Source organism: Amblyraja radiata, chromosome 34 (assembly GCF_010909765.2).
Source record: "Amblyraja radiata isolate CabotCenter1 chromosome 34, sAmbRad1.1.pri, whole genome shotgun sequence".
Taxonomy (NCBI): Eukaryota; Metazoa; Chordata; class Chondrichthyes; order Rajiformes; family Rajidae; genus Amblyraja; species Amblyraja radiata.
This window is the reverse complement of record NC_045989.1, coordinates 9,096,018-9,110,979: the sequence shown is the minus strand read 5'-3', so window position 1 is coordinate 9,110,979 and position 14,962 is coordinate 9,096,018. Positions and strand designations below refer to the sequence as shown.

Sequence of the window (14,962 nt, the reverse complement as noted above, 5' to 3'; positions counted from 1 at the left end):
TAGAACCAATAGACATTTTTTTACAAGCTTTAGAACCAATAGACACTTTTTGCAAGCTTTAGAACCAATAGACATTTTTTGCAAGCTTTAGAACCAATAGACATTTTTTTGCAAGCTTTAGAACCAATAGACAATTTTTTTGCAAGCTTTAGAACCAATAGACATTTTTTGCAAGTTTTAGAATCAATAGAGACACCTTGTGCAAGCTTTAGAACCAATAGACATTTTTTTGCAAGCTTTAGAACCAATAGAGACATTTTTTGCAAGCCTTAGAACCAATAGACATTTTTTTGCAAGCTTTAGAACCAATAGACATTTTTTTTGCAAGCTTTAGAACCAATAGAGACACTTTTTGTAAGCTTTAGAACCAATAGAGACACTTTTTGCTAGCTTTAGAACCAATAGACATTTTTTTGCAAGCTTTAGAACCAATAGACATTTTTTGCAAGCTTTAGAACCAATAGAGACACTTTTTGCAAGCTTTAGAACCAATAGACACATTCTGCAAGCATTTTAGAACCACTAAGGACACTTACATTTGAGTAGACATGTGTTCAGTGTTATTCACAGCTCAGAGAAACATGACCCTCTGCCTTCCTCCATCTTGAAGAGACTGTGTGGCACACCACTTCCTGGTTTTATAGTCCCTCCCCCCTGCCGCCAGCGGGGGCAGCAGAGAGAATGGGGAATTTTGTAAAAACATTAATATCTCTGTCATTTTTAATCGACGGGAATTCTCGGCACACAAGCGGTGGAGGGCGGCTCTGAGCGAGGTGGCCAAAAATGACGGCCGTAGGTGGCTGCGTTCTCTCGGAAATCGTAGCACAGATGGCCAAAACCGGTCAAGAACAGACTTTTAGTAATATAGATATGTGTTTGTGATATACTGTATATATGTGTGTGTGCGTGCGTATGTGTGTGTGTGTGATATACTGTATATATGTGTATGTGTGTGTGTATATATATATATGTGTGTTTGTATATGTATGTGTGTGAATGCGCCCACACACACACACACACACACACACACACACACACACACATGTATATAAATATATATGTGTGTGTGGTTGACACAAAATGCTGGAGTAACTCTGCAGGACAAATTGCAACCTCTCCTTTCTGCTACCACTTGTGCAAATCTATTCCTTTGCACCTCTTCTGGCACCTAATAATATTGTGATATTTTTGCCTCCCGCAATCTGTTGTATTAACACACATAATTGCAGAAGAAAGCTGGTATCAGTGACTGTAACTATGAAACGAACCGAATTGTTGTGAAACCCTCTGGTTCACTGAACCTCCAGTGAAGTGATGGCCTGCATTGTCCATTTTGAGCTCCAAATATGGCTGTATACCACCCATGGTTGACTCTTAACTGTCTACAGCCATGCCAATTTAGAAGGACCAATAAATACTAACATCACCAGCAATATCATTGTAGCGATGCTTGTGAAATCAGGAGGTTACATGTTAATATCAACTCCTGGGGATTTATTCCTGAAACCTTGTCTCTTGTTCCGATGGAGTGCTGAGAGACTGTGCAGCATTCAGAGTGTTGCGCAGTAAGAAATATTGTTGATCAGAATGAGGGGATATCGTTGCAATTTTCAGCAAAGTATAGATCCTGATCGAAGCATACAGGAGAGACATGGAAAAGGTAAATAGAGTCATTTTTCCCAGGGTGGTGATGACAGACACAAGAGGGTACAGATTTAAGACGAGAGCAAAGTTGAAAGGACATTTGTGAGGCACATTTCCTACACAGAGAGTGTAGGTGCACCTACTGCACTGCCATGAGAGGTAGTGGAAGCAGATACAATGGCTAATTGGCTTCTGTAAATTGTCCCTAGTGTGCAGAATAGAGACATTGAAGAGACATTTCAAGTTGCTCAGCACTTTAACTCCCCCTTCCATTCCCAATCTGACCTTTCTGTCCTGCCCCCCCCCCCATTGTCAGAGTGAGGCCCAGCGCAAATTGGAGGAACAGCACCTCATATTTTGCTTGGGTAGTTTACACCCCAGCGGTATGAACATTGACTTCTCTAACTTCAAATAGCCCTTGTTTTCGCTCTCTCTCTATCCCCTCCCCCTTCCCAGTCTCCCACCAGTGTCCGACTACATTCTATCTCTGTCCCGTCCCCTCCCCTGGCATCAGTCTGAAGTAGGGTCTCGACCCGAAAGGTCACCTATTCCTTCTCTCTGTATCTGTGCCGAACATGATGCTAAGATAAACTAATCTTATCTGTCTGCACATGGTCCATAACCTTCCATTCTCAGCATATCCAAAAGTATCTATCTAAAAGCTTCTTACTATTAAAACCGTTCTAAAAACACCACAGTCATATCTGTCTCTACCTGCTCTGGCAGCACGTTCCATGAACTCTATCTTCTCATGTCTTACACTAAGACTGTTTCTTGCAAGTCAAATACAAAGGACAACTTGTAAGTCGGGAGTAAAGAAGAGGAAATAAGATTGACTCCTAATTGTGCTTTGACCCCCATCAGGACCTCCTAAAGCACCTTGCAGCCCATGGAGCGTTTTGAAGTGTAGTCACCCTTGCAAATGTGGGAGATGGATTTACTGCAAAGTTTCACTCTGCATTAACATGTTGTCTTGTTCTGCAGGTACTTTGTCTGGAACTTGCTGGCCCTTTCATACACTCTGGACTTCTGGAACGAAGCTTACACATGGCCATTCCTGGTCTTCATGGTCACCGCTTGTATCTATCCTTTCACCTCAAGCTGTGCCCACACGTTTAGCTCAATGTCCACTCGAGCAAGGCATATCTGCTTCTTCTTCGACTATGGTGCTCTGAGCCTCTACAGCCTAGGTGAGAGTTGTTGCATTGACTACACATGAACTCGTGGTGTTGGATGTGCTCTCAGTGTCTCTTGATGCTCCGCAAGAACGGTGGCTGTTGGTTTATATTCATTTCCCCCAACACTAGAACAATGCGGCTGCAATCTGCAGTAATCCCACTGTAGCAACTTGACATGGTTACTCCCAAGTCCTCATTCACTACTGTCTCAATGGCAGCAAAATCAGGGAAGCTGGAAACCTCGAAGGTACACAAAAATGCTGTAGAAACTCAGCGGGTGCAGCAGCATCTATGGAGTGAAGGAGATAGGCAACGTTTCGGGCCGAAACCCTTCTTCAGACTTCAGACTTTTGTGTACCTTCGATCTTCCAGCATCTGCAGTTCCTTCTATTCGGCCCGAAACGTTGCCTATCTCCTTCGCTCCATAGATGCTGCTGCACCTGCTGAGTTTCTCCAGCATTTTTGTGTACCTTCGATTTTCCAGCATCTGCAGTTCCTTCTTAAACAAGTTGGGAACCTCTTGCCTGCCGTTTCCTCTCAATAGTCAATAGTGCTTTATTTGTCCCATATGCAACTGCACAATTAAATTATATTTGCATACATTTCACATGCGGGCGCAGCCATTATTGGCGCTATTATACAAAGTCCAAAGTCCGGTCGGCTTGTGTGCTCGATGTACTGGAGCAGTTCCCGTGAACCGACGTCCCTCTCTTCTCCTCTCCTCATCCAGGCCATCTTGGTGTCCCGGGGGCACCTCCTGCAGCCGACCTGAATCTGCTGGGGTCATTACTCTGGTTCACCCTCCAAGTCACGGCAGAAATTACCAGTCTATCATCATCATTAATCAACCTCTGGACCTGATTATCTCACGTCTGATACCGTCACCCCTTGGACGGTGGTGATTTGGGAAGGTTTTTCACCATCTACTGCTGGTGGTAAGTCACAGTGGGCCACAAATGTTGGTTCTGACTGCAGTGTCCCTACCCTATCAATGAGAGGTAGCATTACCTGTCCCTTCACATAAACCGAAGATAGGCACTAAATGCTGGAGTAACTCAGCGAGACAGGCAGCATCTCTAGAGAGAAGGAATGGGTGACGTTTTGGGTCGAGAACCTTCACATAAACCACATAAACATAAACCACTGCCTACGCTAGTGGGATGCCACAGGAGACACTTTGAGGAGATGCACCCAGGTTACAAACCGGTCAGGTACAAGTGACCTCTTTGTATTGTTTTCCACCCCCTCAGGCTCAGCGACGGTCTACGCAGCCTACATCATGCCGGACAAGTGGATCAACAGCACCTTCCACGAGTGGTTCATGCCTCTCGCCGTCTTCAACACCGTGGTTTGCACCGGTCTGTCGTGCTACTCCCGGTAAGCGGGCTGACCACAGCGTCACTCCATGTTCCTGCTGACTCTGGTGCAACAGCCAGGGGGATCACAATGACCATTAGATCCCTGTTGCTCACTTATTCGTTGCTAACAGAGTGAAGGACGTTGTACAGAATGGCTGCATCCAAATTGTCTGAGAACATCGACATTCCAAGCTCACTGCTAGTAAAAGGCCTCAACTCTGACCTATTTATGACTTTATTATGACTTCACACTTTGACCCTAATTGTATTCTAAACCTGCTTATACAACAGTCCTAATATCTCTGACCTCAAAATTACACTTTGACCCGAATTGTACTCTGAACCTGTTCATACAGTGACCCTAAAACCTCTGACCTCTAAGTGCACTTTGACCCTAATTGTACTCTGAACCTGTTCATACAGTGACCCTAAAACCTCTGACCTCTAACTGCACTTTGACCCTATTTGGACTCTGAACCTATTTATATTATGACCCTAATAATTTTGGTCACTAATTATACCTTGACCCAAATGTACTCAGACCCTAATTATTGGGTAATCATAATGACTCTAATTTCTAATTGTACTTTGATAGATCAGCCATGATTGAATGGCGGAGTAGACTTGATGGGCCAAATGGCCTAATTCTACTCCTATTGCTTATGACCTTATGGCAAAAATACCATGGTCTTAATTATGCCCTGGTCCTCTACTCTTTAAGGGCCTGTCCCACTGTACGTGGTAATTCAAGAGTTCTCCCGAGTTCTCACCTGATTCGAGCTCGTGTAATGTACGTAGCGGGTACGTAGGGGCTCGTACGAGTAGAAAGTAACCATTTTTTTAATCACGAGTATTTTTTCACAGTGTTGAAAAAAACGTCACGAGTTTACCGGATTTCCCGAGTACCTACCGTTACTCGTACGAGCCGCTACGTGACATCCACAAGCTCCTACGTACCCGCTACGTACATTACACGAGCTCGAATCAGGGGAGAACTCAGGAGAACTCTTGAATTACGTTGTACAGTGGGACAGGCCCTTAAATCCTAGTTACACATCGATTTTGGCTATATTATGATAGTTTTATTGCACCATGACTATAATTGCTTGTTGACCCTTTGAGCTTTGCTGCATTTTGACCTATGTTTCACAGTTGAGGTTTTCTCAATCTCCCACCGCCACTACAGTGGGGACCTTGGACTGACGATGCAGGAGATTGAGCGAATTGCAGCTGAAACTTTAAGCAACTGTGACACTATTAACCCAACGGTCACAGGTCATCGCTGATTTATTTCCCCTCTTTGACATTGATCTATTCTAACTGTAACTGTACTAGACCAGTCATGGGGTGATATGGATTTCCACCAGGGATTTTCCTGATTATCCTAAAATTGTCCATTTCTCCGAATGTACGTCAATCATCTACATTAATTGCAACATGATATCTAGCAAACCCTCTTGGAAATTCCACTATCCTGTGTCCAGCAAATGAAAAGCCAGCTTCTTAATCCACGAGGCCACGCCACTCTTTCCTATTTTAACCAAGGCATCATCTTTACCTTTCCTCTCAATTCTCAAATTTACTCTGAATCCAGCAATTTTAATCAATTTAGCATTCAAAAACCAGTTCATTTTAAGACGATGTTCCTTAATGTGAAGATAGTACCTTCCACACTCTTACTCCTCATTCCACGAAGAGAATTCTCATTTTTCATTTTATTTCATTTAAATAATTTAAGATTGGTTTCAAACTCCCACATTTGTAATGTTCAGCCAATGGATTCATGCAACATTGTTACAGTGTCCATTCTTCTGACTGGTTGTGAGAGCATTGCAAATTTATGAATATGAATCATCTGATGGTGGCAACTTCCTATAGAATGGCTGATCGCTCCTCTCCAAGTGTAAATCAAGGGGTGGCACAGCTGGTCGAGCTGCTCCCTCACAACCCCAGAGACCCTGTTCACTCCTGATCTCCGGCGCTGTCTGTGCAGAGTTTGCATGTCCTTCGTGTGGCCACAAGAGTTTGGCCCCCTCTTCCAGTTTTATTCCTATGTTCCCCAATATGTGCAGCTTGGCGGATAGATTGCCCCCTGTAGATTAACCCCAGTGTGTGTATGAGTAGCATAATGTAGGAACAATGTGGAGAGAATAAAGTGGGATTAGTGTGGGGTAACCATGTGCTCTGTGGTCTGAACTCAGTGTGACAAAGTGACTGTTTCTCTGACATGATAATGTTAATGATCACCTGGCACTACTTCCATGCAGAGGTACACGGTTATTTCAAAGATCCTGGCTAATATTAATTTCTCAGCCAACATCACTTGGACCATCTGTTCAATATCACATTATTATGCCAAGGGGATTGCTGTGCACAAATTGGCTACCAGGCTTCACTGACCAGAAAGGCTGTAGGTACATCCTCAAAATAAGGTGAAAGGTATAGTAGAATTCAAGTCTTCTTTTCCTCTTACAACTATCAAGAGGCCTATGGAAAGTTGCCCGACCTCTTGATAGTTGCTTCTTGCTTAAGCTAAGGACATCAGTGAGCTGCAAGACTTAAGCTACCAATCCTATGGATGGCACCAGGAGGCTCTAGGATTGAAAGATGATCCTCTTGAGATTCACTGTGAAATAACCAGGGAAAGTATCACAGAGGCATTTCAGAAACGGTGAACATTTTCTTTGAACACGTTGAGTCATGAAGTCTATGGGTATGAGGCTGCTTGACTAACAGCCAAGAATGGTTTAATTAAAAATCCAACCACTTTTCGTGTTGGACAGCACGTGTCAGCTGGTCAATGACGATGGTGTTGGGGTGGGGACAGTTTGAGTGGGGATTCTCATGTGAGGAAAACCTCAGAGATATCACTAGAGAGTTGGGGACTTTGCAGCAGAACGCGTTGTATTGCCCAGTCTTCCCTTCTCTGAACAGGCCACATCCTTATACCTCCATGAATGATTGATTGATTAGAAAAAAAAAATTTACACAGAGAGCGGTGAATCTCTGGAATTCTCTGCCACAGAAGGTAGTTGAGGCCAGTTCATTGGCTATATTTAAGAGGGAGTTAGATGTGGCTCTTGTGGCTAAGGGGATCAGGTGGTATGGAGAGAAGGCAGGTACAGGATACTGAGTTGGATGATCAGCCATGATCATATTGAATGGCGGTGCAGGCTCGAAGGGCCGAATGGCCTACTCCTGCACCTATTTTCTAAGTTTCTATGTTTCTATGAATTGGCGTCCTCTAAACGGACCAAGTTGATTTACCTTATCCTCCCCTGTCCAAGAATGATGTGACCAGCACTTTGAGTCTTCCATTGGAGAATTGGCATAAAGAGCGGAAGAAGACCTGTTTGAACAGTACTTGGGACCTTGTATGATTAATACTTGCTTGCATTTACCCCTACACAGCATGAAGGTTTGGTATAATTGGCTTGGATGCAGTTCATGTTTAACATTTGGAATATTCCACTATTGGGTATGGTTCATGTTAATCCTTTTTTTAAATTTTCACACGTCCAGGGTGAAGCCGCAGAGAAATAGCTCAGGGCACCTGATGATATTTATGCAGCACCATTCTCATAGTATTAGTATTAGATGGCCTCATACTTCGATGCACTCCTGTAAATAAGGCAGCAACACCAACGTTAAGTTATATGTCACCTATAAACATCCAATGATCACGCAAACGAAAATTAAATCAAAACACAGATGCTGGAAATCTGAAGTAAAACCAAAAATTGCTAGAAACACTCAACGTGTAAGGTTTAGGTTTAGATTTGTTGTTGTCATGTGTAATAATAATAATGGATGGGATTTATATAGCGCCTTTCTAATACTCAAGGCGCTTTACATCGCATTATTCATTCACTCCTCAGTCACTCTCGGTGGTGGTAAGCTACTTCTGTAGCCACAGCTGCCCTGGGGCAGACTGACGGAAGCGTGGCTGCCAATCTGCGCCTACGGCCCCTCCGACCACCACCAATCACTCACACACATTCACACACAGGCAAAGGTGGGTGAAGTGTCTTGCCCAAGGACACAACGACAATATGCACTCCAAGCGGGATTCGAACCGGCTACCTTCCGGTTGCCAGCCGAACACTTAGCCCATTGTGCCATCTGTCGTCCCGATGTACAGTGAAAAGCTTTGTTTTGCATCTGTCCGAAAAGATCAGATATGCCATACATAAATACATCAAGTCAAACTGAAGTACAATGGATAGAGCAAAGCGGAAGTTACAGAGTGCAGAATATTGTTCTCAGCATTGTAGCGCATCATTCCCATTGGCAACGTCCATTATGAGGCAGAGGTGAATCTTATGGAATGGCCATTCAGATGCCTGTGAACAGTGGGGAAGAGGCTGCTTCTGAGTCCAGTGGCGCTCGCTTTCAATCTTCCGTACCTTCTGGTGGATGGCATCCATGGAAAGGGAAACATATATATATATTGGGTTTAATGGTAGATGTTCATATGTTTGCAGATGGCAGCAAGATTGCTGAGGGTGTGGACTGTGATGCAGGCTGTCAAAGTATACAGCTGGATATAGATCAGCTACAGCAATAGGCGGGGAAATGGCAGATTTAATCTGAGCAGGTGTGAGGTGTTGCACTTTTGGGGGTTGAATGTAAGGGGAAAATATACAATTAATGGCAAGACCCTTAAAGCATTGATGTACAGAGGGATCTTGGAGTCAAGTCCATAACTCCCTGAAAGTGGCAACACAAGTATATAGAATGATAAGGAAGGCACATGGTGCGCCGTGTGATGCAAGGTCGCACACCGGGTCTTGATGTTAGAGCCCCCGGCGGGCGCTCGCAGCCCGCAGCCATTCCAAGCCGCGCGGGGCGATAATGTAAGGCTCCGCTCCAGGTGCTCTTCAACCCCGCAACTCGGGCGGGAGAAGTCGCCGCTGCGGAAGCCCCGAAAAGCGGTCTCACTCCAGGGACCCGCGGGCTCCCGGTGTTACCGTCCGCCAAACCCGCAGTTGCAGCCACCGAATCTCCGGGGGTCGGGTCGCAGCAGCGTCCACCACAGCTCCACCCGCTCTGGACTCGGCCAGCTCCGCGACGGTGAGGTGAGTAGTCGGCACCAGAGCCCCCGGTCTTCCTGTTGGAGGCCGCTCCTCATTGCAGCCCCAACGACAACGGAGACCCGACAAAGAAAAGGTCGGGTCTCCCGTGCAGGGAGAGATTTAAAAGTTACCCCCAACCCCCCCACACCACCCCCATGGTATGATTGCCTTCAATGGTTGGGGCATTGAGTATAAGAGTCAGGAAGTTAGCATGCAGTTTTATAGGACTTTGGTCTGGCCACATTTGGAGTATCGCATGCAATTGTGGTCGCATCATTACAGGAAGGATATGATGGTTTTGGAAAGGAGGAGGTTTACCAGAATGATGCCTGGATTAGGCAGTATTAGCTATAGAGATAGGTTGAACAGATTGGGATTGTTTTTACTGGAATGCCAAGGGTTGCAGGGAGACCTGACAGAAGTGTGTATAATTATGAGAGGCCTAGATAGGGTAGACAGTCAGAATCTTTTTCCCTGAATGGAAAATTCAAATACTGGATGGAGAAGCTGATAAAGTTGTAGTTTGCCGTGCTCCAATTTAGTATTTCCCACAAGCACCAGCCTTCGCTCTGTTCAAAACAATCTTCAAACTTATGCAGTTGTGATCACTATTCCCAAAATGCACTCCCACTGAAGCCCAGGTTGCCTGGCCAGGCTCATTTCTCAACACAAGTCCCTTCTCGTGTTTTAGACTATTCACATACTGTTTCAAGAATCCTTTTTGGATAGACCTCGCAAATTCTACCCCGTCCAAGCCTTCAGCACTGAGCAAGTCCCAGTCAACCGTGAGAAAGTTTAAGTCACCCACGAAAGTTTAAGTCACCCACAAACCTGTTGCTTTAGCATCTAATGGTAATGTGTCTACATTTCTGTTCTACTATTTCCCATTTACTACTGGGGGGCCTCTAGTAAATCCCATTAGAGTGCTTGCACCTCTCTTATTTCTAAGCTCTACCATTGTGACAGTCTCCCTGATTAGTAGTGCAAATCCTCCACCTCTTTTGCCTCCCTCTCAATTACATCCGAAATAGCAAAACCGTGGACCATTGAGCTGCCAGCGGAGTCCCTCTCGAAACCACGTTCTTCAATGGCCTCCACATCACAATCCCAAGCACTGATCCAGGCACTAAGTTCATCTGCCTTCTTCATAATACTCCTTGCATTGAAATAAATACACTTCAACCCATCAGCGTTACAATATTCCTTCACCTCTCCCTGCCTATCCTTCCTTTACTGGTCCTAACCTCTAACTTCTCATCACTCCTTCCAATTTATGGCCTACTACTCTGGTTCCCACCCTCCTGCTAACATTAACTCTGTTTCCCCCTTGCACGATGATGTCTGACAGGCTGAGTGCTTCCAATATTTGCTGATTTTATTCTAAGGTCACCTAAAATTCCTGCTTCAATCCTTCCAGGGCGGCACAGTAGCTTAATGGTAGAGTTGCTGCCTTACAGCACTAGAGACCCTGGTTCGATCCTGACTATGGGTGCTGTCAGTACGGACTTTGTACGTTCTTCCCGTGACCGCGTGTGTTCTCCCCAATTGCTCCCACATTCCAAAGACGTACAGATTTGTAGGTTAATTGGCTTCAGTAAAAATTGTTAATTGTCCCTATTGTGTGTAGGAGAGTGCTAGTGTGCGGGGATCGCTGGTCGGTGGGCCGATAGGCCTGTTTCCTGCGCTGTGCTGTGTCTCTAAACCATTGATTCCCAACCTGGGGCCATATGGCCACAAAGGGGCCATGGCAAATTTCAGGGGGGGCCACAGGTTCAATGAAGGGGGCCACAGAGCTACCACTCTGTTGCCTCCTAAATTTCAGTTCTAATAAATTTAAACCTATGTAGTTGAAATATTTTTGATGTTTGTGGAATAGAATAAAAGAGAATATATGTGCAATTAATAGACACTGATATTTTTATGGAAGGTATTATAACATTGAAGTACTTTTTTTCCGTTAATAATGTCAGGGGGGGGGGGCACAGAAAAATTAAAAGATTCCAAGGGGGGTCATGAGCTAAAAAAGGTTGGGAACCACTGTCCTAAACTAAACTAAACTAGACTCCTGCACCCAGAGTGTCTGTTTTTTATTGTTGATATGTGCCTGAAGTCGTCGCATATATCCTGTAAGCTGGCAATATATCCCGTATATCCTGTAAGCTGGCTATGTGGATCAGCACTCTTGGAAATTCTTTCCGCAGTTGCAAACTTAAAGAGTTGTGACAAGAGGGATTTTCTTTCTGTTGAGGCAGGAAAAGTAGCCAGGATTTGCGATCTGCTGTTATCCCCTAACGTGGCCAAGTGAATGGACATTAGACTGGTGCAGACTATGGTGCCTTCTGTGACTGTGTAGCTTGTATTATACCAGCACACAGCTGGTTGTCAACTTCATCCACCAAGTGCTGGCGCCTGGGGAAATGCAACACAGATAGCTGTTAAAATTTATAGATGTTTTTAATGGCGCAATTCAAAGTCTCCCAGACAACAATCAGAGCTTCAATCTCGATTGTTGTTGTCAAGGGAGTGGTAATTGTGAGTTTACTGTAGTTAATGTTTAAAATGATTTATATTAATTTAATGCTGGAGTATTTGTCTTTGAACGGAATCCCACTGTGATTAGCGTAAATATAAGCACACTTATAACAGCGTAGAAATGTTACAGCACAAAAGATGGCCATTCGGCCCATTGAACCTGTACCATCTCCTGGTAGACTAGGTGGGTCAGTACCGTTCCCTATCTCTTTCTCCGAATTATTCACAACCCTGCTTGCTCTTTCTCAACGTACTTTACCTGACCCCCTCATTCACAAATGTCCTCTATTCCTCGTGTGTCTATCCCATTATTAAAGCATCTGCAGGAAATTGCGTAGGAAGGAACTGCAGATGCTGGTTTATACCGAAGATGGACACAAAATGCTGATAGAAAAAGAACAGGTGACGTTTCGTGTCAGACTGAAAGGAAATTGTGACATCTACTGGCTGAATGTGGCACTGCGGATTCTTCATTACATGGGACACATCCAAAATTAATTTCAGTGCAGAATGCACTGGAAAGCAAAACATGGCTGCAGCAGAGAAATGATCAATTAAAATTTGCTATTGCCATTCTTTCATCATAGTCATCGGGGATGACTTGAAGTCGAGTGTGATTGTCCATCTGGTGGGTCCTTTCTGTGGGTCTTGAGACGGCTGAAGAAGTCGGTTCTGGAGCCAAGAAAGGGTGGTGGGTGTTTGGAAGGAGCTGCCGGAGGAGGTAGTTCAGACATTGCAACATTTAAGAAACGATTAAACAGGTGCATGGATCGGACAGGTTTAGAGGGTTATGGGCCAAACGCAGGCTGGTGGAACTAGTGTGGATTGGACATGTTGGTCGGTGTGGGCAAGTTGGGACGAAGAGCCTGTCTATGACTATGACTCATAGGGGCGATGGAATCGTGGTGTAAATATAATGTACATTGTTAGATCGTAAGGAAGATCCTTGAGATGTATATTAGACCATTCACAACATCAGAACTTTTGAACTGGACAAATATTTTTTTAAGTGTATTTGTGACATATTCTAGGAAAGACTGCAGCCAATTTCTGCACAGCAACATCCTACAGATAGCAGAGATGTGAAGACTAGATCACCTGTTGTTAGATGATGGGTAAATATTCCCCTGGACACCATGGAGACCCAACAGGTCTACTTTAAAATGGTGGCCATGTGTTCTCCTGAAAGGCCAGATCCCAGTTATCAGCATAACTGAAATAACAATAGATGCAGCTGTACAACCCTCCCCAGTGCTGCTCTGTGCACCACCACTACCTTACACTCCCAGGTGGGGCTTAAGATCGAGTGATGCCCATTTATTGATATCAGGCTCTGTTAACAAACGCCTCAAGCCTCGTCACGTGGACCAGCTTTGGATGAAGGTGCTGGCTCTTCATGTTGTCTTTGTGTCTAACACTGTGTATAAAGTGCTGCTCTTCCCACTTCCTTTGTTACTAACACAAAACCTGCCATTTCCTTCCCTTCACTGTCTTGCTTGGCTTAGACTGGGATTGCCTTTCATCCACTTTAACTGCAGCATCACTGAAAGGTAAGTGACAGCTGAACAAAAGTAAGGTCGGAATCGTGATTGTGGCTGTTTTTGTGCAGATTTCTAATGTCCCTTGTTGAACCCACCCAGTGAACATTTTCCACCTCTATTCAACATCTTCCACTAAAACAGCACAGGGAGCATATTGGAGTGTGCTTAATATTTTTTTGAATCAGTATACGGCGATTGCCATTTTGTTCTCTATTCCAGGATTCTCTACATTCCGCTTCTGAGATCTCCCACGTCTTATACAAATTCCACACCACAACCCTGATGTCCATTCCATGAGCTCCCTAGCCCAACCAAGCACACATGATGACAGCCCTCTCCACATGTGCACCCACTGAGCAAGGCTCCCGGCACAAGATGTCGAGTGTTTGCCCTTTGGTCCAGGCCTGCTTCACTCTCTGACACTCGGCTGAGGTGACACGGAGAAGGCAAGGCTGGAGACACAAGGAACTGCAGATGTTGGAATCTTCAGCTTGAGACAAAGTGCTGGAGGAACTCAACGGACCAGGCAGAATCTGGGCAGGGAAATGGACAGATGGCGTTTCAGGTCAGGACCCTTCTTCAGACTAATTAGACCAGTCTGGAGATGGGCCCCAACACAAAGCGTCTAATCAGTTTGAAGAAGGGTCGCAACCCAAACAATACCCGTCTGCCTATTTCCCTCCACAGACCCATTGAGCTCCTCCGCCAGTTTTTTTTTGTCTAACAAGGAGAGCCTGCCAAGGCTGGGATACTCTGTAATTCATTGCATTGATTCCTTCAGAGCCACAGGGGGCAGGTGTAGTCACCTGGATGTCTGGGTTGTACCTGAGTCTATCGCCTCATCTCCTTGTCCACCTTGCGCCCGATCGATGGAGAGAAACGTCAGCCAGTGTTCCCACTCCTGATCACTTCATCACGAGCTCTGTAGAAACATGGAGGAGCGTAGGATCGAGCTTCGTCACCTTGACCCATTTTCCCTCAGCAGGTACAAGCCTCAAAATCCAAACTGTCCAGGGGAACTGTGTGCACCACATGAGTTGCAGGTCTCATTACAAGTTCCCTCAGAGTCAATTAGCCTGAAAAACAGGAATGGTGTATATCAGACGGCAGAGTGAAAACGAGACACAAGGAACTGCAGATGCTAGAATCTTGAGTAAAGCACAAAGTGCTGGAGTAACTCTGCGGATTAGGCAGCATCTCTGGGTAGTCTCCATCTCAACGGCATGAACATTGAATTCTCTAATTTTAGGTAACAACCCCCCTTCCCACCCTCTCTACCATTCCTGTGTTTACTGCCCCTCCCTCCCCCACCCCCACACCCATTTCTCCCACTACCCCCCCCCCGCCACCCCCTTTGGCTTTACGCCTCTTCCATCTTATCTCACACCCTTTTGTCTCCTTTTCATCTCTAGCCAAATATCTTCCACCCCCATCCCCCCCCTCACCTGTATCCATCTATCTGTCACTTGCCTGGCTTTGCCCTGCCCCTTCCTCTTTCCCAGCTTTCTCCCTCCCTCTACAAACAGGCTGAAGAAGGATCCCGACCCGAAACATTGTCTGCATACGTCCTGAGCGGACGCTGCCTGACCCCGCTGAGTTACTCCATCGCTTTGTGTTTTACCAAAGTGAAGTTG

At 45.2% G+C, this 14,962-nt stretch overlaps 1 protein-coding gene across 3 annotated transcripts in view; it reads left to right on the top strand.

The window, feature by feature from the left end:
* The window catches only part of paqr5 (progestin and adipoQ receptor family member 5), a 77,761-nt gene that overhangs the window by 56,895 nt on the left and 5,904 nt on the right, over window positions 1-14,962 (top strand). For 2 of the 3 annotated variants that reach the window (XM_033050551.1, XM_033050552.1), the window contains exons 4-6: window positions 2,629-2,834; window positions 4,073-4,199; window positions 13,293-13,337. In XM_033050551.1, coding sequence (XP_032906442.1) covers window positions 2,629-2,834; window positions 4,073-4,199; window positions 13,293-13,337 — 378 coding nt within the window. The remainder of the gene's footprint in view (window positions 1-2,628; window positions 2,835-4,072; window positions 4,200-13,292; window positions 13,338-14,962) is intronic. The other variant, XM_033050553.1, reaches the window with a different exon arrangement.